The following is a 25850-nucleotide window of genomic DNA, read 5'->3' as shown; positions in this document are numbered from 1 at the left end:
TGTATGTTCTCCACGTGTCTGTGTGGGTTTTCTCCCATAGTTCAAAGATGTGCAGGTTAGGTGGATTGGCCATGCTAAACTACCCACAGTGTTTAGGGATGTGTTGCCCAGTACAGAACTACAGGAAGACAGTCGAAAATGTTTACAATCTGATGTACATGTACCTTGGTCAAATCTTGGATACAAAAGAGGATTAAAAGAAAAAGTAGTGGCATTACTTAAAGTGTCTAAAAAAAGTTATAAATGAGATGGTTATAACACAGTTAAAGGAGGATTGACATTACAGTCCGGTAAAGAGTTGCAAACAGCAACATCTCAGTACCTTGTAGGGTAGGTGTTAACCATATGGAGAAAGTGTGGCGCTGGAAAAATTCCAGCAGGTTCGGGAACACCCGAGGAACAAGAGAGTCCGAAAAGGGGGGTTCAGCCTGAAACGCCCACTCCGTTGCCGAGTTAACCCTGGGGAAAGGGCAGGTTTCCAGGGGATGGCGCGGGCGGGGTGCTGTTCCGGAGCTACAGCGTGGACTCGATGGGCCGAATGGCCTGTTTCCGCATTGTGTGGATTCGGTGGAAAACTAAAGCAGATGGTGGTGACTGGGTGGAACGTGGGTACATCTCAGATACCAGTAAAACTTTTAATGGTCGTTTCTAGAGGAAAACTCAGCTAAAACCGGGTCGCCTCGCCCAGGCTTTTGTTCTGTCGTTTTCTGAAGTTTCAAAGGGGGGGAAAACCGCCAAAAAAAAAAGCTGCTGGCGGTTTTTTTTTATTTCTCTCTTTTCTCTGGCAGAAAGCTCCAACCCAGCCTTTTAAGGCAAAACAGGAACTGGTTTAGAAATTTGCGGCGATGGGGAAGATGTAGATTTGGGGGGGGGGGCGGCTGAGCATTGAGTGGCTGTTGCCCGGTCACTGGAGGCGGGGTGTACCAACCCACTGCATTGATATACCGCCCAGGAGGACAGCACTCCGTGCAGTGACGGTGAGGCTTTCTCGGGTGTTGTTTATGAGTGATTGCTGCTCCGGTAAAAATGAGTTGGATGCAATATGTGAACACTCTGATGAACGCTACAGGCGTGGCGGATGTGGCTATCATCGGGATTGCGTGTAAAAGTATTTGGGCTGCCACCGAGAACGGCAATTTTAACAACATCACGGTAATCTCACCCTGAACTTTCCGGGACTGACTGGGGGGGGGGTGGGGCTCAGGGTTCTACCGAAACCTCTCTTCATCCACCACCCCCCTTCCCCAAATACCTTTTATCCCCCCCTACCCCACCCCTCACTGTCTTTCTTCCCCCACCCTCCCCTCTCCGCGTGCCTGTCGCTTCCCTACGCCCCCCCCCGTGTCTCCCTTTCCCCCCCCCCCCGTGTCTCCCTTTCCCCCCCCCCCCGTGTCTCCCTTCCCCCCCCCCCCCCGTGTCTCCCTTCCCCCCCCCCCCCCGTGTCTCCCTTCCCCCCCCCCCCCGTGTCTCCCTTTCCCCCCCCCCCCGTGTCTCCCTTTCCCCCCCCCCCCCCGTGTCTCCCTCCCCCCCCCCCCCGTGTCTCCCTTCCCCCCCCCCCCCCCCGTGTCTCCCTTTCCCCCCCCCCCCCCCCCCCGTGTCTCCCTTTCCCCCCCCCCCGTATGTCTCTGTGTCTCTCTCTCTCCCTCCCTCCCCCCGAGGTACTTCCTGGTTCTGAGTGCCCGGCTCTGGGTGGAGGCTGTGCCCCGCCCGTGGTTGGGTGGGGGAGGGGAGTGAATCCATCTCCCTTTCCCCACCCCCGGGGGGATTCAAGTGTCGGCCCCAGGCCGCACTCCGGCTCCGCTAAAACTTCCTTTCACTCTCTCCCTGCCCGTGGCGAATCGGCTGCCCCGCAGGGCCAGCACGGGGTGGGGGGGCCGAAGGGCTGACTGGCCGCCTGCTGGCGCTGGGAGGCGAGCAAGCGTCACTCTGATGCGGTTTCATTCCTGAGCCGTCTCCTGGGACTCGGAGAGTGTGCTGGGGACGAAGGAGGCCTCTTTGTCTTCACGATGGAAAGGCAGCTGTAGCATAGACAGTTATTTAGTGTAAAAAGCCTGGTCAAAACTTTCGACCAAATTATTCAGTTTTATGAAGCTACTTACAATGCTACCATACTGTCTAATCATTTCAAATGTGGTCACATCTGGTTCTTTTATGCAGCTCCAGGCTGCTCATACATGGTATTTCAATTTCCTTTCAAATATGAACTATTAAACACCACATTAGTGTATAAAGATTTGAAATTAATGTAACTTTTTTAAACTTTTTTTTTCTCTTCAGTTTGTTTGATGGATGTGGGTGTTCCTGACCAGACCTTTTGTGGGCAGTTTTGCACTTTCTTGAAAGTGAGTCACCAGTAGACAGGATAGAGAAGGAGGCACTTGCTATGCCAGCCTTTATTGGTCAGTGCATTACATATAGGAGTTGTGAGGTCATGTTGCAGCTGTGCCGGACACTACTTTTTTGGAATGTTGTGTGCAGTTCTGGTCTCCCTCTTATAGGTAAGATGATGTGAGACTTGAAAGAGTTCAGAAAAGATTTGTGTGGTTGTTACTTGGTTTGAGCTGTAGGGAGAGGTTGAATAGGCTGGGGCTGTTTATTTTTCCCCTAGAATGTCTGAAGCTGCAGGCTGACCTTTTTTAGAGATCCCAAGTATGGATAGGTAGGAAAGCAAAGGCTCTTTTTCGCCAAGGCAGCAAAGGTTTAGGGTGAGAGGAAAAAGACTAAGTTGCATCAGGACAGTTTTTTCACACAGGGTGGTGCATGTATGGAATGAGCTGCTAGAGGAAGTGGTGGAGGCTGGTACAATTACAGCACTTAAAAGGCAGCTGAATGGGTATATGAACAGGAAGGGTTTAGAGGGATATAGGCCAAATGCTGGCAAATCTGACTCGATTAATTTTAGGATATCTGGTCTGTATGGACAAATTGGTCCAAAGAGTCTGTTTGTGCTGTATAACTCTGACATAGATGGGCAGGAGGCTGAAAAAACACATGTCTGATTACAGCCTCATGAGCAATCCACAAATACTGACGCACAATCAGATTGTTTTTTGAGTCAGCGGGCGGTGCATGTGCTGGAACAGGGTTCAGACAGATGTTAGCCAATGGGACTGGATCAAATCAGGATATCCAGTCAGTGTGGACTAGTTGGACTGAGTCTATTGCTCTACAATATAACTCTTAAGACTCTCTCTCTTTCTTGAAGTGTTGGCTCTTTGTTCAGTGTTTTGTGCTGCTGCTACCAGCTAACTGCTTGCTTTTGGCTGGTGCAGCTGCCTTGACTTTTCGCAGCTGCTTATGAATTATTTTTTTTCCCCCTCTAATCGAATCCTGTACTTTCAGGGGATTGCCAGTTTCACCCTTGAGGGATGTCACTTGCTTTTCAGTGCTCAGGTCAGCAGCTGTGACCTTTGTTTCCTGTGGCTTGAGGGATAAGTGGTACAATCTTGATTAAAACTAGTGTTTTGAATTTCTTCAGACGCAGAGGAACAGATTTAATGTTCAGAATTATTGACCAAATAATTGGTTATGATCCAAAATAGTCTTGCTAAATTATCCTTTTCGAAGGTGAGTTGGACGGGGGTTGGCAGATTAACTACTCTTCCCCTTCTGTTCTCCATAAAAGACCAATTAATGTGGTGACCAAAATTGCACACTACCAGAAGGACGTGGAAGCTTTGGAGAGAGTGCAGAGAAGGTTCACCAGGGTGTTGCCTGGTCTTGGCGCTGGATCTGAGAATCTTCTAAAGACTAGGATTGTTTTTTCACTGGAAACATGGCGGTGAGAGGAGAGGTGGTGGAAGCAGGCACGTTGGTGATATTTTAAGAGGCATCTGTATGATTATGTGACTAGAAGGGAATAAAGGGATAGGGACCAAATAAGGACAGAAGGTTTGTTTGATTTCAGTTTAGTTAGGGCATGATGGTTGGCATAGGTTTGAAGGTCCAAAGCGGTGGTTTCTGTGCTGTATTTCTTTGTTTTTTTTTTAGTAACTTGTGCAGTTCTGGTAGCCCTGCTATAGGAAGGATATTACTAAATTGGTGAGGGTTCAGAAAAGATTTACCAGGAATAGAGGGTTTGAATTAGAAGGATAGGCTGGTTCACTTTCTGCTGGAGAAAGTGAGGTCTGCAGATGCTGGAGATCAGAGCTGAAAATGTGTTGGTGGAAAAGTGCAGCAGGTCAGGCAGCATCCAGGGAACAGGAGAATTGACGTTTCGGGCATAACCCTTCAGGAATGAGGAAAGTATGTCCAGCAGGCTAAGATAAAAGGTAGGGAGGAGGGACTTGGGGGAGGGGGCGTCGGAAATGCGATAGGTGGAAAGAGGTCAAGGTGAGGGTGATAGGTCAGACTGGGGTGGGGGCGGAGAGGTCAGGAAGAAGATTGCAGGTTAGGAAGGCGGTGCTGAGTTCGATGGATTTGACTGAGACAAGGTAGGGGGGAGGGGAAATGAGGAAACTGGTGAAATCCGAGTTCATCCCTTGTGGTTGGAGGGTTCCTAGGCGGAAGATGAGGCGCTCTTCCTCCAACCGTCGTGTTGTTGTGGTCTGGCGATGGAGGAGTCCAAAGACCTGCATATCCTTGGTGGAGTGGGAGGGGGAGGGAAGTGTTGAGCCACAGGGTGGTTGGGTTGGTTGGTCCAGGTGTCCCAGACGTGTTCTCTGAAACGCTCTGCAAGTAGGTGGCCTGTCTCCCCAATATAGAGGAGGCCACATTGGGTGCAGAGGATGCAGTAGGTGATGTGTGTGGAGGTGCAGGTGAATTTGTGGCGAATATGGAAGTTTCCTTTGGGGCCTTGGAGGGAGGTGAGGGGGGAGGTGTGGGCGCAAGTCTTGGACCTCCTGCGGTTGCAGGGGAAGGTGCCAGGAATGGAGGTTGGGTTGGTGGGGGGTGTGGATCTGACGAGGGAGTCACGGAGGGAGTGGTCTTTACGGAATGCTGATAGGGGTGGGGAGGGGAGGGAAATATATCCTTGGTGGTGGGGTCCGTTTGGAGGTGGCGGAAATGATGGCAGATGATGCGCTGTACATGGAGATTAGTAGGTGAGGACCAGTGGGGTTCTGGCCTGGTGGCGGTTGGAGGGGCGGAGCTCAAGGGCAGAGGAGCGGGAAGTGGAAGAGATGCGGTGGAGGGCATCGTCCACCACGTCGGGGGGGAAATTGCGGTCCTTGAAGAAGGAGGCCATCTGGGTTGTACGTTTTTGGAACTGGTCCTCCTGGGAGCAGATGCAGTGGAGACAAAGGAATTGGGAGAATGGGATGGCGTTTTTACAGGGGACAGGGTGGGAGGAGGTGTAGTCCAGGTAGCTGTGGGAGTTGGTCGGTTTGCAGTAGATGTCCGTGTTGATTCGGTCGCCTGAGATAGAAATAGATAGGTTGAGGAAGGGGATGGAGGAATCTGAAACTGTCCAGGTGAATTTGAGGTCGGGGTGGAAGGTGTTGAAGTGGATGAACTGTTCCACCTCCTCGTGGGAGCACGAGGCAGCGCCGATACAGTCATCGATGTAGCGGAGGAAAAGATGGGGGGTGGGGCCAGTGTAGTTGCGGAAGATGGACTGTTCCACATCCTACGAAGAGGCAGGCAAAGCTGGGGCCCATGCGGGTGCCCATGGCTACTCCTTTCGTTTGGAGGAAGTGGGAGGATTGGAAAGAGAAGTTGTTCAGGGTGAGGACCAGTTCAGTCAGTCGAAGGAGGGTGTCAGTAGAAGGGTACTGGTCGGTACGGCGGGAAAGAAAGAAGCGGAGGGCTTTGAGTCCTTCGTGATGGGGGATGGAGGTGTACAGGGACTGGATGTCCATGGTGAAGATAAGGCGTTGGGGACCAGGGAAGCGAAAATCATGGTGGAGGGCATGGGTGTTGTCCCGAACGTCGGTGGGGAGTTCTTGGACTAAGGGGGACAGGACCGTGTCGAGGTATGTGGAGATGAGTTCGGTGGGGCAGGAGCAGGCGGGGACAATGGGTCGGCCGGGGCAGTCAGGTTTGTGGATTTTGGGCAGGAGGTAGAAACGGGCGGTGCGGGGTTGTGGGACTATGAGGTTGGAGGCGGTGGATGGGAGGTCCCCTGAGGTGATGAGGTTATGGATGGTCTGGGAGATGATGGTTTGGTGGTGGGGGGTGGGGTCATGGTCAAGGGGGCAGTAGGAGGAGGTATCTGCAGTAGGAGGAGACAGGCTGCCTACTTGCGGAGCGTTTCAGAGAACACCTCTGGGACACCCGGACCAACCAACCCAACCACCCTGTGGCTCAACATTTCAACTCCCCCTCCACTCCACCAAGGATATGCAGGTCTTTGGACTCCTCCATTGCGGGACCACAACAACACGACGGTTGGAGGAAGAGCACCTCATCTTCTGCCTCGGAACCCTCCAACCACAAGGGATGACGGATTTCACCAGTTTCCTCATTTCCCCTCCTCCCACCTTGTCTCAGTCAAATCCATCGAACTCCGCACCGCCTTCCTAACCTGCAATCTTCTTCCCGACCTCTCCGCCCCCACCCCAGTCTGACCTATCACCCTCACCTTGACCTCTTTCCACCTATCGCATTTCTGACGGCCCCTCCCCCAAGTCCCTCCTCCCTACCTTTTATCTTAGCTGCTGGACACACTTTCCTCATTCCTGAAGAAGGGCTTATGCCCGAAACGTCGATTCTCCTGTTCCCTGGATGCTGCCTGACCTGCGCTTTTCCAGCAACACATTTTTAGCTCGCTTTCTACTGGAGTGTAAGAGGTTGAAGGGTGACCTTTTCTCGAGGTTTTTAAAATCGAGTGGAGAGGTAAATAGCAAAAGTCTTACACCCTAGGATTGGGGAGTTCAAAGGGTAGCATAGTGGTTAGCAGCTGCTGCCGCCTCTCAGCACCAGGGATGCAGATTCACTTCCACCCTCTGAAGACTATGGAGTTTGCACAGACATTCTCCCTGTGAGTGTATTGGTTTCCTCCGGGTGCTCGGGTATCCTCCCACAGTTCATAGATGTGCAGATTAGAGTGGATTGGTCATGCTAAATTGCCCATGGTGTCTGGGGATGCTTAAGTTAGGTGGACAAAATTTTAAAAAATCACAACACCGACAGATTTATTTGAAAGTACTAGCTTTTGGAGCACTGTTCCTTTCCTACCTGGTAAACCTGTTGGACTATAACCTGGTGTTGTGGTTTTTTAACTCTTGTCCATCCCAGTCCAACACTCCCACCTCCTCCATCATAGGTTGGGTGGATTAGCCATAGGACATATTGGGTTGCAAACATAGGGTAAGAGAGTGAGATTGGGTGGGATGCTGTTCAGAGGATCACTGGACTTCATGGGCTGAGTGACCTGTTTCCACACTGGGATTCCATGAAATCTAGAGGGAACATTTTTTAAGGTCAGGAAGAAGAGATTTTTAAAAAGCGTCTGAGGGGCCACATTCTCACCACAGGATGGTATGCATGTGAAATAAATTGCTGGAGAAAGTGGTGAATGAGGATACAATGATAATGTTAAAGACATTTGGGCAGCTATGTGAATAGCAAAAGTTTTTAGGATATGTATTAAATGCAGGCTTTGGGAAACTTGGTCAGCAAGGACGAGTTTGAGTGGTCTGATTCTGCTGTAGTCTCCATGACTGCTTTCTGTGTTTCTCTGAAAAAGAGGATTTGCTGATCTTGAGGATTGACTGACTGGGAGCATTCTTGACTCTTGTGATCACAAACCTGGAATCATAGATATTGGGGTGGGGGAGGGGTAAACTGTCAACTACTTTATCATACCTGGCACACAAAAGACAGATGTGGTTGGAGGTCAGGCTTCCTGCACCTTGGATGCTGCCTGACCTGCTGCGTGTTTCCAGCACCATGCTAATCTTGTGGTTGGAGGGTCAGTCACCTCAGCTCCAGGCCATCTCTGCAGGAGTCCCTTGGGGGAGTGTCCTCGGCCCAACCATCTTCAGCTGCTTCATCAATGACCTTCCCTCCATCAGAAGGTCTGAAGTGAGGATGTTAGTTGGTGATGGTGCTGAACGTTGCATAATACATGACTCTTCAGATATTAAAGCAGTTCACTGTCAAATGCGGCAAGACCTGGACAATATCCAGCCTTTAGCTGGCAAGTAGCAAGTAAATGCTCACCCATGTAAGCCAGACAATGACCATCACCAATAAGAGACAAAACCCATTGTCCCCTGGCATTCAGTAATATTTACCATCACTGAATTCCCCCACTATCAACATTCTGGGGGTTATCATTGACCAGAAACTCGACAGGAGTCACTACATAAACATTGTTTACAAGAGCAGGTCAGACAGTAGTGATACTGCAGCAAGTAATGTACCTCCTGACTTTCCAAAGCCTATCTCGCCATCAACACTCCACACATCAGGAGTGTGATGGGGCACTTCCCATTTGCCCCTGGATGGGGTCAGCTCCAACAACACTCCAGAAGCTCAACACCATTCTGAACAAAGCAGCCTCTTCTTGAATAGCACCACATCCACTCCCTCTACCACTGACACTTGGTAGGAACATTGTACCATCTACAAGATGCACTGCAGGCATTCAAAGATTAGATCACTTAATGTGGAAACAGGCCCTGCGACCCAACAAGTCCACACCGACCCGTTGAAGTGTAACTCACCCAGACCATTCCCCCTACACCTAACACTATGGGCAATTTAGCATAGCCAATTCACCTAACCTGCACATCTTTGGATTGTGGGAGGAAACTGGAGAAAACCCACACGGACATGGGGAGAATGTGCAAACTCCACACAGTCGTCTGAGGTGGGAATTGAACCCGGGTCACTGTGCCACCATGCCGCCCAGACAGCACTTCCAAACCTACAACCACTTCCATGTGGAAGGACAAAGACAGCAGACACATGGGGACATCACTACCTTCAAGTTTCCCTCCAAGCCACACTCCATCTCGACTTGGAAATATATTGCTGGGTCAAAATCCTGGAATTTCCTTTCTCTTAAGGTCTACCTGCAGCAGTTCAAGAAGGCAGCTCCCCACTAAATGGTGACCCCACCAGCAACGTCCACATCCCACAAAATTTAATTAGCATTCTCTAGCTGCTTAAAGTAGTCTCAACCATAGGGGTGCTCCTTCATCAAACAGGTAGGTGACTGGTCGTGAGTTTAATTTTAGGGGAGACTGCCTTTGGTCAGGGGAGAGGTTGAGAAGGTGGGACCTCTGGAGATTTCGGTCAATCCGGTTTTGAAGTAGTCCTGATATCTTGCACTTGATGTTATCCGAGCTTTCTTTCTTTGTGAGATCCCAGCATGATTTGTACAAGAGCCTCTATATGACTGACTGACTGACAAAGTCACCTGATCTGACTCATTGTGCTCTAGAACCTGGATAAGATGCCATTTCCTGAAAATGACTGGGCCTGTCTGAATTAGAGGCCCAGAGTTGGGGGAGGCTGTGGGCTGGCAGTTTTCTTTGGATGGGTTAGGGGTGTAGTTGGACAGAATTGGCCGATTTGGAAATGGAGTTGGAGGCTGCATCCAAAGTTTAATGGAAGGCTGGATAAGGGGCTGCTGGAGGAGTGCAGAGGTAAATGCTGCAGTTTACACAGATGTCCGAAATATCATGTTGATATGAACGAGGAGGAAACAATCGAATAGTCATTGAAGCTCCAGGGGCTGGTTCTGTTCTGTCATCCCTTTTCCTTGCTATGGTCTTTCTGCCAATGTTTTTAAATCTACCATTTTCATCCTCTCTCACCTTGATTTAATAACGCTTCTTAGATCTGTGTTCCTGTAGATTCTGGCCTCCTGCATGTTTCTGATGCCCATCACCCCTTAATTCAGTGTCTGTGCCTTGGCTCTAAACTCTGCCCCACTCTCTTTTTCTAAAACAAAAGACATTCCTTGAAGCTGTGATCTGAACCAAAGCTTTCCCTGTCTTAATGGTCTCCTCTCTTTAGTTTTGGTGTTCTTTGTTCCAGTACTGTTTCTTCACTTTTTTTTTTCCCTATTTTTTTTTCAGTTTTTTAAATTTTCAGGTCCATCTGAAATGGCAGATGGAGTTTAACTTAGGTAAATGTGAGGTGCTGCATTTTGGGAAAGCAAATCTTAACAGGGCTTAATGGTAAGGTCCTGGGGAGTGTTGCTGAACAAAGCGACGTGGAGTGCAGGTTCATAGCTCCTTGAAAGTGGACTCGCAGGTAGATAGGATAGTGAAGAAGGCTAGGTTAAAAACAAGGACTGCAGATGCTGGAAACCAGAGTCTAGATTAGTGTGGTGTTGAAAAAGCACAGCAGGTCAGGCAGCATCCAAGGAGCAGGAAAATCGACATTTCGGGCAAAAGCCCTTCAGGAATAGAGCACGTTTGGTATGCTTTCCTTTATTGTCCAGTATGGAGTACAGGAGTTGGGAGGTCATGTTGCAGGTGTACCGGGACATTGGTTAGGCCACTTTTGGAACACTGTGCAGTTCAGGTCTCCTTCTGATCAGAGGATGTTGTGAAACTTGAAAGGGCTCAGAAAAGATTTACAAAGATGTTGCCAGGGTGGGAAGATTTCAGCGATAGGGAGAGGCTGAACAGGCTGAGACTGTTTTCCCTGGAGCATCAGAGGCTGAGGGGCGATCTTGGATCTTGTAGAGGTTTATATTTTAAACAAAAAATCATGAGGGGATAAACAGGTAAGATGTTCCCCCTGGGGTGGGGGAGTCTAGAACTAGAGGGCATGGGTTAAGGGGAAAGATCTAAAAGACCTAAGGGACAACATTTTCACCCAGAGGGTGGTACATGTATGGAATGAGCTGCCAGAGGATGTGGTGGAGGCTGGTACAATTGCAACATTTAAGAGGCATTTGGATGGGTGTATGAATAGGAAGAGTTTGGAGGGATACGGGCCAAGTACTGGCAAATGGGATTAGATTGGGATATTTGGGTAGCATGGAAGAACTGGAGTGGTGGGTCTGTTTCTGTGCTGTACATCTCTATGACTATCCCTGACGAAGGGCTTATGCCCGAAACGTCAATTCTCCTGTTCCTTGGATGCTGCCTGACCTGCTGGGCTTTTACAGCAACACATTTTCAGCTTTGATCTGCAGCCCTCACTTTCTCCATCTCTATGACTATGTCTGCCTGCATTGCCTACCTGCAAGTTGTGTGCTTTTTGAACAAAGTAGAATGTATCTGCAAATACAAATTCACCTCATAGACATCTGTGTGTGTGTCCGTCCTGGTTGAGGCCCTCATCTTGGGTACCAACCCTGGCTAGCAGCCTCAGCTCAGCCACTCTGTTGAATATCCTGACCTCCACCTTGGAGGAAGGTCACCCAAAGATCCCAGGCTGAATGTCTATGACTACAGTGGTCACCAACTGGACACCACACAATCACCAGGCAGGGGTGCTCCATCCCAGGTTTAGGGGAGATGTTCGAGGAAGGTTCTCTAGAGTGGTGGGTGCATGGAATGAACTGCCATCAATGGTGATAGTCAGATACACTTGGGACATTTTAAGCAACTCTTGGATAGGCACGTAGAAGATATTATGACAAAGGGTATGTAGGTTAGTTTGATCTTTACAGTTAAAAATATTGAGGGCCTGTACTGTTCTATGTTCTAACCAGTGTCTGTACCAGAAACTTGGCTGTTTTTGTTACATTTCCCTGACAGTCCATCACCCCCTGCATTTTCCAAAACAGCAGACTTGTTTGAGGTGGGGATAGCCAGAGGAGACTCCTGTACTACCTTTCTTGGAGGTAACCCATCTACCTGACATTTTCTCCCTGCCTATAACTGTCATCCATCACACCCCCTAGCTCCTGTCAATTCTTCATGGCCTCTAACTGCTGCTCCAACTGATCCATGCAATTGATAGGATTTGCAACCAAAGACACTTCCTGCAGACATAATTATCAATGACATGGCAACTCTCTCACATCTGTCAGGAAGCGTACAACACCCTACTAAAGGCCTAACAATCTACTGGCCCAGAAAATTGGTCTTGCTGCTCTTCTCGTTTGTAAAAAGGAAAACCGCCCCAGCCTAACTTGTACTTATGTTTTTGTTTTCAAAATTTCATTAGCAAGCAACAGCTTTTTGTGGGAAGGTCACGCCTCACTCACTTGATTTGCGTTTTTTGAGGAGGGGGTGATTTGAGGGAAAAGTGGCTGATTTTTGTCTTCAGTAAAGCTTTTAATGAGTCCTTCCTTGTGGCAGAGTAGAAAAGATGAAGTCACATAGTATTTGGGTAAGCTGGCAAAATAGATACAGAACCAGGTCTCAAAGGAGATGGATGGTAACAGTGAAGGACGCTTCTTGGAATGTAGGGTTTTGCCTAATAGTGTTCAACCAGGATCAGTGGGATCTCTGGTGTTCATGCTCTATATAGACAACTTTGGAGGAAAATGTAGCTGGTCTAATTAGTAAATTGGTGGACAAAACAAAGATTTGAGATGCAGATAGTGAGGAGTATGCTGTAGGACAGAGATCAGTTGGAGGTATGGGCAGATAAATGGCAGATGGAGTTTAATCTGGACAAATGTGAGGTTGATCTTCCAAAACAAAAAAACAAAAGTGAAAATTAGTGTTGACATGCAGAGGGGTCTGGGTGTGCAGGTCCACAATCTCTGAAGGTGGCTGTGCAGGTAGGTAAGAGTAAAAGGCTTATGACCTGCTTGCCTTCACTGGAAGGGGTATTGATAATAAGGATAAGCAAGTTATGCTGCAGCTTTATTAAACTTTAGTTAGACCACACTTGGAATATTGCATTGTGGTACAGCCACCACACTACCAGAAAGATGTGGACGTTTTGGAGAGAGTACAGAAAAGCTTTACCAGGATGTTGCCTGGTCTGGGGTAATTTCTAGCTATGACACAAAGTTGGCTAGACTTGGGTTTATTTGCTGTGAGGGATTTTTTTCTTCTTTCAAAGGATGGTGAGTGCCTAGAATGCATTTACCAGGCAAGGTGGTGGACGCAGTAATGGTAACAGCATTCAAGAAGCACTTGGATGAATGTGAATAGGAAGCATGTAGAGGGATACAATCCTGTACGTGAAAAGGGGTTTCAGTATGGTGGGCACAGACGAAGGGGACCAAAGGGCCTGTCCCTGTTTGTATTGCTCTTTATTCTTGTCCCTCTTTTTGCCCAACTTTCTCTTCCCTACCCCGACCTTGCAAAACTCGAGTTGTTTTTTAAATAAATGATCACTTCATTTTTTTTAAAGTGCATTTACGTTGACCATCTTTGAGTATAGTCCTGGCTTCTTGCATTCCTAAAGCGCATGACGACAGTAGAATTTGTTTCAGTATTCGGCTGTTTTAGAATGGAGTGTGGTGCTGGAAAAGCACAGCAGGTCAGGCAGCATCTGGGGAGCAAGAAAATTGACGTTTCAGGCATAAGCCCTTCATCAGGAATGAGGCTGTGGGTTGGGGGGGGGTGGTGGTGCTGAGATAAATGGGAGGAAGATAGGGCTGGGGGAATGTAGCTGGGAATGTGATATGTTTTGGCGGGGGGGGGGGCAGAGAGGGAGGGAGGAGGAGAGAGGAAAGAGGAGGTAGGTAAAGGTGATAGGGTGGGAAGGAAAATGGTTAGGTCAAGAGGGTGGTGCTGGGTTGGAGGCTTGGGACTGGCATAATGTGGGGGGAGGGGAAATGAGGAAACTGTTGAAATCCAAATGGATCCCACGTGGTTGGAGGGTCCCAAGGTGGAATATGAGGTGTCCTTCCTCCAGGTGGTTAAAGTGTAGCAATAGAGGAGGCCCAAGACCTGCATGCCCTTGACAGAGGGGGAGTTGAAGTGTTTGGCCACAGGGTGGTGGGGTTGGTTGGTGCGGGTATCCCAGAGATGTTCTCTGAAATGATCTGCAAGTTATTCAGTCGGTCCTGGTAACTGCTATTTACTAAGTATTCCTCTTGTTAAATTAAATTCTCTTTTTATTTAATGTGTTTCAGTGTGCACAAGTTACAGCATTGCTGGGTGATCTTCAAGTTTTACAGCAGAATGGATTAGGGCTGGGGAATAAAAAATATACTTTTGTTACGGCTGAATGTGAACAAAACTCCGCTAATGAATGGAAGTGGATAACCATATCTGCCAAGGGGGACTTGAAAGTCAGTGCAGTAATTCACAGAACACAAACAGGTAAGTTCTGAACACTGTTTCTTTGTTTAGATTTCTGAAGGGTTTCACTTTTTAAATTTTTTTTTGAAGAATTATGCTGTAACTTGTAGCAAATGGGCAATCCTTTTGTGACGCTGTAGACCCTTGAATATTCATTCCTAAAGTTTATTTAAAATGTTGTATGATTGACTGACTGACTGACTGACTGACTGACTGACTGACTGACTGACTGACTGACTGACTGACTGACTGACTGACTGACTGACGAATTATGGCAGTCACCAGAACCTTAACACCTCATTTATAAAAGTCTGAGTCCTGGCTGTGACTTTTTTATGATCTTCCTGACAGTATTACTGAGACTAGCATTTATTGACATCTCTTTATTGTCTTTAAGGAGTTGATGAGATTCCACTCTGTATCACTGCAGTGTGCGCACTGTATGGTTTACCTTAGCTGTTCCCTCCTTTTGACTTTGTTCATCCAATCCCACAATGTGAGATCCAGTGGTATGCTTCCATGTGTATGCATTGCTGTCATTTGATACATTAAAGACTCTTTTATTCACTTCATGGAAAAGCATCTGTCTATATCCTCCAGAGTCTAATGTGACGAAGGTGCACATTAATGTGAAATGTTCATGGCTGCTAATGCCAAAATTCACTTGTGGGTCTGATTCTAATTTATTAAGCAGAAAAGTATTTCGACCAATTCTGGAGCCATTTGGTCCAACTGATATGGGAAAAATAGACTATAGGAGACTGGGTGAAAGTGTAACATGTGAAAGTTGGTGAGCTCAGTATGGCTTCTACTAGAAATTGTTGGAAAAGCTCAGCAGGTCTCGCTGCATCTGGGAAGTGAAATCAACCATCAGTGTTAACGTTTCGGCTCTAGTGACCCTTCATCAGAACTGAGGAAGGGGTGCTGGATCCAAAAAGTTAACTGACTTCTCTTCACGATGCTACCAGACCAGCTGAGCTTGATCAGCAACTTGATTTACAGCATCTGCAGTTCTCTTGAGTTCCATCAGGACTGTTTGGCTCTTGACCTCATTATCTTGGTTCAACCACACAGTTGAATTTAAGATGTTGTTGTAACCTCTAACAAGGAAATGCTTGACTGACCAGGCAAAGCACAGCTTCAGCATGGGACAATTATGTTCAATAATCATCTCCAGCCAGTGAATCTACCAGTGTTTCCTTAGCATTGCAGAAGCCCCTGGTCCTGATATGCAGGCTGCTATGAACCAGAAACTGAACTGGATTAACAAGTGCTTTTGGCTAAAAGGGCAAGCTAGAAATTCTGTAGCCAGTATCTCCTGACTTCCCAAGGGCTGTTAGCTACCTCGCAGTCGGTGTGCTGGAATACACTCTGGATGTCTGTAGCAATGCTCAAAGCTTGACGTCATCTGAGATCGGCTCTTTTGGTTGGTGCCCCATCCATCATTTTCAATATTTTCCTCACTCCCTTCACTGTATGAACTTTGTAGATAGTATGCATTGTAGAAACCAATGAGACTTTGCTGAACCCTGTCTGACCTATAATCACCATTTCATTATTTTTTTTAAATCCAGATGGATGAGGGCAACTGTTACCAGGTAACACCACCAGCTGTAAGCTTCCCTCCAAGCCATTTGCCACCTTGACATTGAATTAATTGATTCTTAATTGTTACCAGTTTAAAAATCTTGATCACCTTCCTTAACACCGCTTGAGTGGATTGTAGTGGTTCACAAAGGCTGTTTACTGTCACTGTTTCAGCATGACAAAACTTGTCTAGATCACAAGTAGTTCTTATGGGGGGCTGTCACTTTTCAAATAATGACTGGGTATAATTTTAGATCAGTTTTAAATCACAATTGAAATGTGAAGTTTATTCAAGGAAGAGCTACTATGTATCCTTGATAGGTATATACTTATCAGGCAGGGAGGTAGTTGTCAAGAGAGGGAGCCATGGTTTACTAAAGAAGTTGAAGCTCTTGTCAAGAGGAAGAAGGCAGCTTATGTGAGGATGAGATGTGCTCAGTTAAGGGGCTTGAGAGTTAGGTTAGCCAGAGACGATCGAAAGAGAGGGCTAAGAGGAGCCAGAAGGGGACATGAGAAGTTGTTGTCAGATAGGATCAAGGAAAACTCCAAGACTGCCTTATTAGGAAAAAAGAATGACTAGAGTAAGATTAGGGCCAATCAAAGATAGTAGTGGAAAGTTGTGTGGGGATTCTGAGGACATGGGAAGCACTTAATGAATACTTCTGCTTTTTCCAATGTGAATACTGACAAAATATTAGTGAGCATATGGAGATAGAGGCTACAAGATTAGATGGGATTGAGGTTGACCGAGAAGGCTTTAGCAACTTTGGAAGATCTAAAAATAGATGAGACTCCTGGACTGGTTGGGGTTTATCCTACTATCTAAATGGAGTCAGGTAAAAGGGAAGTACAATGAGGTATTCTTGTACAGCAGCCAATGAAAGCAAGCATGCAGGTACAGCAAGCAGTGAAGAAAGCTAATGGCATGCTGGCCTTTTAAGGGCTTTTAAATGTCCATTGGACATCCATATGGATAATGGTGTAGGTTAGATTACATTACAGTGTGGAAACAGGCCCTTCGGCCCAACAAGTCCACACCAACCCGCATACCACCCAGACCCATACTCCTACATTTACCCCTTCACCTAACACTATGGGCAATTTAGCATGGCCAATTCACCTAACCTGCACATTTTTGGATTGTGGGAGGAAACCCACGCAGACACGGGGAGAATGCGCAAACTCCACACAGTCGCCTGAGGTGGGAAATGAACCCAGGTCTCTGGCGCTGTGAGGCAGCAGTGCTAACCACTGTGCTGCCCAGATGGGCATCAGATTATTTTCACAGGCTGGCTCAACATTGAGGGCTGTAATGTTTAGGTCCTAATATGAAGGCTCCATTCAGAAGTGGTCAGGTCTCGTGTGCCCTGAAATATTTTTAGTGGGGTTTCCTGTGGTACAGTGATAGTGTACCTATTCTGGGCTAGAAGGTCTGGTTTCACATTCTACCTGATTCAGAAATGTGGACCGTCCTGAACAGGCTGCCTTTAGAGAATATCTATTGAGGAATTCACCCTCCAGAGAAATCCTGGAGTTGGGGTGACTGTCCTCTAAATTCCACCGTTGCTGCTTGGCGATGGGTAAGACTCCAATCAGTGGAGAAATTCCCCTGTGCAACGCCACTGATTCCCATGTTACCAGAACTTTGTCAAGGGACAGTCACTTTCATCCTTTCCTTTTAAAGGTTGAATTTGTGGGGTGAGGGTGCTGGTGGTGGACTAACATTTATTGCTCATCCCTAACTTTGAGTCAACCATGTTGCTGTGGGTCTGCAGTCACATGTAGGTCAAACCAGGTAAGGATGGTAGCTTCCTTCCTTAAGGGCACTTAGTGAACCAGATAAGGTTTTCCTGACAATGGACATCATCAGAATCTTTAATTTCAGATATTACATTGAATTCAAATGTTTGCTATCTGCTGTGGCAGGATTTGAATTTGGGTCTCTGCCCAGTGACAATACCACAAGGCTGTTACCCCATTTCAGGAATTCAGCTCTTGTCTGACTTGGGGCCAAGGGTTGTGGCAGATTCAGGGGCTAAGTGGCTCTGGAAGAAACTAAACTGAATGTTGGTGAGCAAGCACCTCCTGGTAGCACTGAGCCTTTCCACAACATTGCTGATTGAGTATAGACTTTGACAGTAATAGACTGGCTTGAATTTGCCCTGATTTTTGTGTAGAGGACATGTCTGTAGCAGAACAGCTAGCTGTGGGACACAGACAACTGTTTGGTAATGTCACTGGACCATTCTGGGGTTCAGTCTGTGATCGAGGGACATGGGTTTCCAAGACCTACCAGTGAACCAGATTTGAATTTAAATTAAAATAAATCTGGAATTGAAAGCTGACCTTGTCATAATTGTGACCAGAGCATTTTGCAATGTTGTCATCTTCCTGAGAAAAGACACCATCTGCTGACCTTGGCTGGTCTGGCCTGTGGTTAAATTTTAGGTATTTTAATGAACCTGTTATGGCCTCACTCGAGCAGGTGGAACCTCAGTCTGGTTCCTCCTGCCTTGTGCGGGGGCACTATCACTGCACCATAACTCTTCTCTACCCAAGAGTCCCAGTTGCCCTCTGAAATGTCAATTCCAGCAGCTTGAGCTGTGGTTTTTTTGATATTGTGTGAAGGGTCTTCAATTGGCCAAACGTTTGCTTCGGAGATGCTGGGGAGCTCTTAGAGGTGGCTGGTATGGATCATTCATGTGGCCCTTCTGGTCAAATACCTGCACATGTAGCCTTCATTCTTGCTCGTGCACTGATTGCTATCCTGGGCTCCTATCCATATTGAGGGTGAGCTCTTTGTAGAGTTTCACTGTGTAGATTTTTCTTAACCAGTCCTCCACCATACTCGACTCGATGGAAACGGGCTGCGCAGATTAGATCTGATCTTTGGTAGAATCATAGAATCCCTACAGGGCAGAAAGAGGCCATTCAGCCCATTGGGTCACTACTGACCCTCACTGCATCCCACCCAAGTCCAGCGTGGCTAATCTACCATCTTCTGACTCCTGTAAGGAAACAAGAGCACCCAGAGGGAACCCCCACATACTGGGCAAACTCCACACACCAAGTTTTAAAAATTACACAACACCAGGTGATTTGGAAACAAGCTTTTTGAAGCACTGCTTCTTCATCAGGTGGTTGTGGAGCAGGATCATGAGACACTGCAATCCTGTTGCTATGAATTCTGTCATGGAATGTCATATTAAACAAACTAATTTTAGATTGACCATGTTAGCTTCAGTTCCTTATGGAAATCAGATTCTGTAACCCCCACTCTAGAAATAGAATCCATTTGACCTAACATTGGGGCACAGACAGATTTTAACCTCACACCTTCAATGCATTATCTGAGCTGAGAGGGCACCTGTTGTTAGAAACTATCTCGAGCATGTAACTTCTGGGATTTATCATATGAAGGCACGTCTTAGATTCTGCTCCACAACTATCTGATGAAGAAGCAACACTTAAACTAGTGATTCTGAATAAACCTGTTGGACTATAGTGTTGTGATTTTTTAACTTTATACACCCCAAAGTCCAACACTGGCTCCTCCAAATCATGTCCACATACCAAGTCACTCCAAGCTAGAATTAAACCTGGGTCCCATGCACTGAGACAGCAGGGCTAACCACTGAGTGCCATGTTATCCGCCTCTGTTGGCATCTGGGACACATGTACTTCTGTGTAGCTTCAAGTTGACACCTCCTTGTTACATCTGGTGCTGCTCTCCCTCCAGTCAACCCCCTGCCTGGACTGGGCAAAATCAATTGTAGGGCTCCTATCCTGCTATCAACAATCACTACTTTTATGCTCGACTCTTTCTTTCTGATGGCAGAAGTTATTTATATTTTCCTTTTTGGACTTTATCTAGAATCAATGTTTTAAAAACCTCCATGACATCCATTCTTTTTCCAAAGTAAACAAATATTCCTCTCTCTGACCTGTTTTGTCTGTCTGTCCATCCATCATCTAGTTATATAATTAACAGCATATTTGCTAAACTACAGGCCTGAAGAGACAGTATGGATTGTTTTTTTTTAAAAAAAAAGCAAATCACACCAGACAAACTTACTGCAATTCAAGGCTGCAGTTTCTTAAGACTTTCCAAATCCTTTTTTGACGCGGTCCCACATGAGATTGGTGTGTAAAACTAAAGCACATGGGATTGGGGTGAGAGGAAACTAGTTAGCAGGGTGAAGCTGGAGAATCTTCCATTTACAGGTGACAAAACTTTTAGTGGGGGTAAAGAGGATGCAATCTTGCTTCACTAATGTAAATAAATTGAGGCTATTAACTTTGGGAGCAAACTGGAAGAGCTGAAAATGTTTTGCTGGAAAAGCGCAGCAGATTATAAGGAATCCTGAAGAAGGGCTCATGCCCGAGACGTCGATTCTCCTGCTCCTTGGATGCTGCCTGACCTGCTGCGCTTTTCCAACAACACATTTTCAGCTCTGATCGCCAGCATCTGCAGTCCTCACTTTCTCAGCAAACTGGAAGACCCATTATTACAACTGGCTATAAAGTGGATGGGGAAGGTTACCTGGATACCCTCACTTGTGAAAGTAAGCATGTGCAGGTGCAGCAGACGATGACCACACGGTCTAGTGGCCTTCTTGGCAAGAGGATTCCAGGACAGGAACCTTATACAGGGCATTGGGGAGGCTATACCTGGAGTATTGTGGCCTCCTTTTTATCTGAGGGATGGAGTTCTGGTTAAGGGAGGAATGCAACAAAGACTTGGCTGATGGATTTCAGAGTTAGTGGGACTGTCTTTCAGCTTCTGTTTCTTAATATTCCTTTAATATTATCACTGCCTATTCCTTTGCCCATCCTAATGTATCACTCTTTCTTTCTATCCAGATTGGCATTTCCTATGCCACTGTTGAAGGCGTAGGATGTAGGAGCAGAAGTAAGCCATCGCAGCAATTGAGTCTGCTTTTCCTGGCTGATCCAATAGCTCCAGTTGCTGCCATCTTCTCCAGGATCCTTGCTTTTTTTAAAATTCATCTCTGCCTTGAGCATGCATCCCCTCAGTAGCCCTTTGTGGTAAACAATTTCACATGTTCACTCCCCTCTGAGAATAAATTCCTCCTTTTTATCTCTCTCAAATGGCTGACACCTACGTCTGAGATTATAACCCTCTGGTCCAGACTCTCCCACAAGGGGAAACAACCTCTCCACATCTCCCTGTCAAGTCCCTTCTGAATCTTGTTTCAGAAAAGTCACCTCAATTTTTCTAAACCCCGATGGGTACAGGCCCAACCTACTCACTGTCTCATTGTAAGACAGTTCCTGGTATCAGCCCAAATGAACCTTCTTTATACTAATTCCGCTATCAGTATAACTCAGTATTCCAGCTGATGTCAGACTAGCACCAGGTAGTCTTAGCAAAACCTCTTTTTTTTTATGCTCTTCCATCTGATAAAGGTTAGCTACACTAATTACAGTGAAACAGCATCACCACTGCTGTCCCCATAGTGGCTAACTAATAGAACAATCCTGTATCCACACTAACATCCTCGCCCCAACACAATGAGCTTTTTAACTTGTGTAGAATTTGGAGAGATACCACACATGGAGATACAAATATTACATGCACTAGTCCGCTGTCTTCAATCCTGCTTATCACTGTTCCAAACAATTCAAGCAAGTCAGTCAGGTTTTTTCCCCTTCATGATTCCATGTGCACCACTTGGGTTTTTGTGGAATTTGAAATGCTGAGATTTCATCCTTTCTAAGACTTTTTGCCCAGCTGACTTGTCCACTTTTTTTAACAGAATGTAAAACATATACCTGACTTTTTTTGGTATCAAACTTTTATTGTGCCTCTACATTTAAGCCACTTCATCACTATTCCAAATCAGGCACTCACCTGGCTTTACAGAATCCCACCAGAAGGGAGCTTTGTTCTAAAAAAAAGCCCTTGTAGGCTTTTTTGTATTTTTGGTTCCAGCTTGTCAAATGTTCCTCAGATCACCAGTTTTTACTGACCAGTCTGCCAAATTCTGACCAGTCAGAATGGTGTAGAATCTGGAAAGGTTTCTGTTGATAGATGATGACTAATTTCACTCCCCACTATTACAGCGTAGTACAGGCCCTTCATCCCCATGATAGTTCCACAGTTCAGCACAACAGTCTGAAGCCCATCTATCCTACACTATTCCATTATCATCCATAGTTTATCCAATTATCATTTAAATGCCCTTTTAAAGTTGGCGAGTCTACTACTGTTGTAGGCAGTGCATTCCATGCCCCGACTGCTGAGTTTAAAAAAAAATGACCTCTGTCTCATATCTATCACCCCTCCATTTTTAAAGCTTTGTACCCTTGTGCTAGCCATCACTAAGGAAAAAAGGCTCTCATCACCTGATATAATCCTCTGATTATCTTGTATGTCTCAATTAAGTCTCTTCCCAATCTTCTTTTCTCTAATGAAAACAGCCTCCAGTCCCTCAGCCTTGTAAGGCCTGTCCTCCATACCAGACAACATCTGGTAAATCTCCTCTGAACCAAAGCTTCCACATCCTTCCTATAATCCAGTGACCAGAGCTGTAGGCAATACTCAAGTGCAGCCACACCAGAGTTTTGTACAGCTGCAACATGTCCTTGTGGCTCTGAAACTTGATCCCTCTACCAATAAAAGCTATCCCACTATATGCCACCTTAACCCTATCAATCTGGGTGGCGACTTTCAGGGATCTAATGACATAGACATCTCTCTGTTCATCTACACTACCAAGAATCTTGCCAATGGCCCAATACCCTGCATTACTGTTGCTCCTTCCAATGTGCATCACCTCACTTTTTTTCTGCATTAAACTCTATTTGCTACCTCTCAACCAAGCTCTGCAGCTTATTCATGTCCATCTGTAACCTGGAGGAGGAGGGTGAGATGGAAAATGGCAAATCTGTTATCTCAGTTGTAAGGAAGGTGAATCTGTTATCAACAATGTGGTGTGGATGTTTCACAAAGGCAAAATTGGACTATCAAAATGGGTTTAGGAAAAGGAAACTAATGTTTGACAAAGGAAATCCGGTAGATGTGTTGTATTTGGTTGTTCCGAAGGGTCTCATTGAGGCCTCTGCTGCAGATTGTAATTATAAATTATACACATTGGGTCCTGTCTTATTATAAGACTGAGATGAGGAGAAACCTTTTCTTTCTTAATATTAGTTCTGGTCTGGAAGCACTGCCTGGAAATGTGGTGGATGCACTTATAAGGGCATTGGATGATCTGGGTAGAAGTGATTGGCACTGGACAATACAATTGGAGGAGGCCTGATGGACAGAATGTCCTCCTTCTGTATCAATGCTTCCATGATTTTGTGGATTTTCTTCACAGAATGGTGAATCGTTTGCAGTCTGGGGACTGTGGAAGTCTGATTTGTGTTGAAGTCAGAAATTTAATAGTAAATAGAAGCCTGGATGTTGAGGGGTATGGAGATGATCTGCCACAATCTAGTTGGAATGAGTTGAATGGCTTCCTATTTCCTGTGTTCCTAATAAAAGGGTGGAAGTGGGGGTTTTTTCAGCTGAGAAATTCTGGATGACCACTTGCAGAGTATTAGGTTCAGAGAGTACCCATCTCTCTGTAGATGGGCCTTGTTGTGAGGTGGCAGGTGTTTGGAAAGAATGAAAAGTCTAAGGGTAGACTAGACTTATTTTCTCTTTTGGGTATGAAAGATTTCAGGGGTACTTTTTTTAATTGTGGTGTTGGAGGCTGAAGGATTAAGATCTGGAAAGATAGACTACTTGAAGACACAGTTCAAGAAATCAGCGCAGTAGAAATATGAGAAATCCTCTGAGGGTTCTGAGTTTCAATAGGGTCATGGTGGAGGGGCTTACAAATAAGGGAAGATATTAAACATGGATTTTGTTTAACTTGTATGGAACCCACCTTACAAAACACTAAAGAACTGCAGATGCTGAAAATCTAAAATCAAAACCAAATCAGATTGCTGGAAAAAACACACTCTGGACTGGCAGTATCAATCCAGAGAAAGCAGATTTTAATGTTTGGGTAGAGTGACCCTTCCTCAATGCATATCTATTCTTCCAAAACTAAGTCCCCTCTTTGTTCGAAAACAAAGCCTCCCCAGTTAGTTAAACCGCCCTGGGTGGGCACAGTAGCAAAATCTGTCCATCAACAGAAACCTATCAAAATTAACTCCAGACATGGATTGGAGTAATGATACATCCTGACCAGTGTGGTGAGCGTTTTACTTTCACAATTTGTTTGACTTTAGTTTGAATGAAGATGGAATAGAAACTTTACAGAAGCATTCCTCTTCCCCTCTTTGAAAAAGGGATCACTAATAATCACTATCCTTCACTTTAGGTTATATTTTGGAAGTCTTGAGAATTTCAGTCATAGTTCTAACACCACTTAACTTTTTTTGCTATGGTTTGTGGGCGGCACGGTGGCACAGTGGTTAGCACTGCTGCCTCACAGCGCTGAAGACCCGGGTTCAATTCCCGCCTCCAGCGACTGACTGTGTGGAGTTTGCATGTTCTCCCCGTGTCTGCGTGGGTTTCCTCCCACAGTCCAAAGATGTGCAGGTCAGGTGAATTGGCCATGCTAAATTGCCCGTAGTGTTAAGTAAGGGGTAAATGTAGGGGTATGGGTGTATTGCGCTTTGGCAGGTCGGTGTGGACTTGTTGGGCCGAAGGGCCTGTTACCACACTGTAATGTAATGTAATCTAATCTTAAGGCAAAGAATAGGCAGGTCAGATGCCCCACTCTCTCTCTCTTTGTGAGAGGCTTGGTACCTGCACTGATTTATTGTTGGTTTTACAGCTGGTATCATTTTTAGTCAGGGAAAATGTGACCTGTGGTTTTGTCTTTAAAGATTGAGAGCACCAGCTTTATGTCCTAATCTTGTGCTTTTTTTCTCTCTCAGCACTAATCCTCATAGAAGCTGCAAACACGGATCTGAAAGGACCCCAGTTACTTGATAATCTTCAACAAACAGTTACTCACCTGGTGGCTAACAATATCTAATTGTGAAGTTTCTATTTGGTGTGTGCTGGTCGATCTCACTGTTGCCACTGGGAGATGAAGATTCTGTGTTCTCTCAAGTGTACACATTTTGCCTGCAAAAATCAATGTGTTATTGATGTAATTTGCAATCATTAAATGTAAAATCTTGTTCCCATTATGTTCACTTTTGTACCCTTTATTACTGCCTTAATAACTGTTTAGTTTTTTTTCTAAATTGCAATTGAATAAAGCTAAATCTCGAGCATGAACAATTGCTTTCACTCTAGTCTAATAGTAGTTTAAAGATGGCAAATGAGATGCTGTGATCTCACTTGATGTCAGGTCTTGCACCATGGCACCTGTGATGCCCTCCTGCATAAAGTTTGCAATGCCTCAATATAACCAGCTGTTGTTCCACAGGGGTCAGTATTGGGGCCGCTGTTTGTAATATACGTAAATGATCTGCAAGAGGGCACTGTTGGTATGATCAGCAAGTTTGCAGATAACATGTAGATTTAGTGGAGTGGCAAAAAGCATAAGGGACTGTCGGAGGATACAGATAGTCTGGAGAGTTGGGCAGAAAAGTGGCAGATGGCTTTCAATCCAGACAAATGTGAGGTGATGCATTTAGGCAAGTCTAATTCTAGAGCAAATTATACAATGAATGGAAGAGCTTGGGAAAAGGATTCAGTAATGAGAGGTCACTCTTTCAAGGTGAGAGGTGGAAAGTTTAAGAGGGATACACACAGCAAGTACTCACTGAGGGTGATGGGCATTTGGAACATGTTGCTGGTAGAGGCAGGCACGGTAGATTCACTAAGATGCATCTGTCCAGATGCATGAGTAGGTGGGGAGCAGAGGGATACAGATGCTTAGGAATGGACTGACTGTTTTAAACAGTGGATTTGGATGGGCTCAGACTTGGGCTGTAAATTTTCTTTGTTCTATTAATCTTTGTGTGTTCACACACTGCATTTACTTTTTTGTTTGCAAATTACATTAAACCTCTGACATTTTGTTCTTGATCCTTTTTTTTTTGAGCTGAAATAGTTTCTCCCTGTCTGCTCTGCTGAGACCTCCTCAGGATTTTGAAAACCCTTTGGCTGCCTTCTCAGAGTCATAAAACATGGAAACAGACCCTGCATTCCAACTCCTCCATACCAACTAAGTTTCCCAAATGAAACTAAGTCCATTTGCCTATGTTTAGCCCATACCCATC

General features: G+C 45.9%; 1 protein-coding gene across 1 annotated transcript; it reads left to right on the top strand.

Annotated features, from left to right (window-relative positions):
• The first annotated feature begins 965 nt into the window (after positions 1-965).
• Positions 966-24809, top strand: LOC148136856 (profilin-2-like). The gene is made up of 3 exons (XM_087982909.1): positions 966-1152; positions 13892-14081; positions 24552-24809. The coding sequence occupies exons 1-3, from the start codon at positions 1027-1029 to the stop codon at positions 24650-24652; spliced, it is 417 nt and encodes a 138-aa protein (XP_087839035.1). The 5' UTR covers positions 966-1026; the 3' UTR covers positions 24653-24809.
• The last annotated feature ends 1041 nt before the right edge of the window (positions 24810-25850 follow it).

The sequence above is a fragment of the Chiloscyllium plagiosum genome, unplaced genomic scaffold, assembly GCF_037043375.1.
Source record: "Chiloscyllium plagiosum isolate Xiang-an unplaced genomic scaffold, Cpla_swu_hap1 HiC_scaffold_44, whole genome shotgun sequence".
Classification (NCBI taxonomy): domain Eukaryota; kingdom Metazoa; phylum Chordata; class Chondrichthyes; order Orectolobiformes; family Hemiscylliidae; genus Chiloscyllium; species Chiloscyllium plagiosum.
The sequence above is the reverse complement of the archived record's forward strand: the minus strand, read 5'-3'. Positions and strand labels throughout refer to the sequence as shown.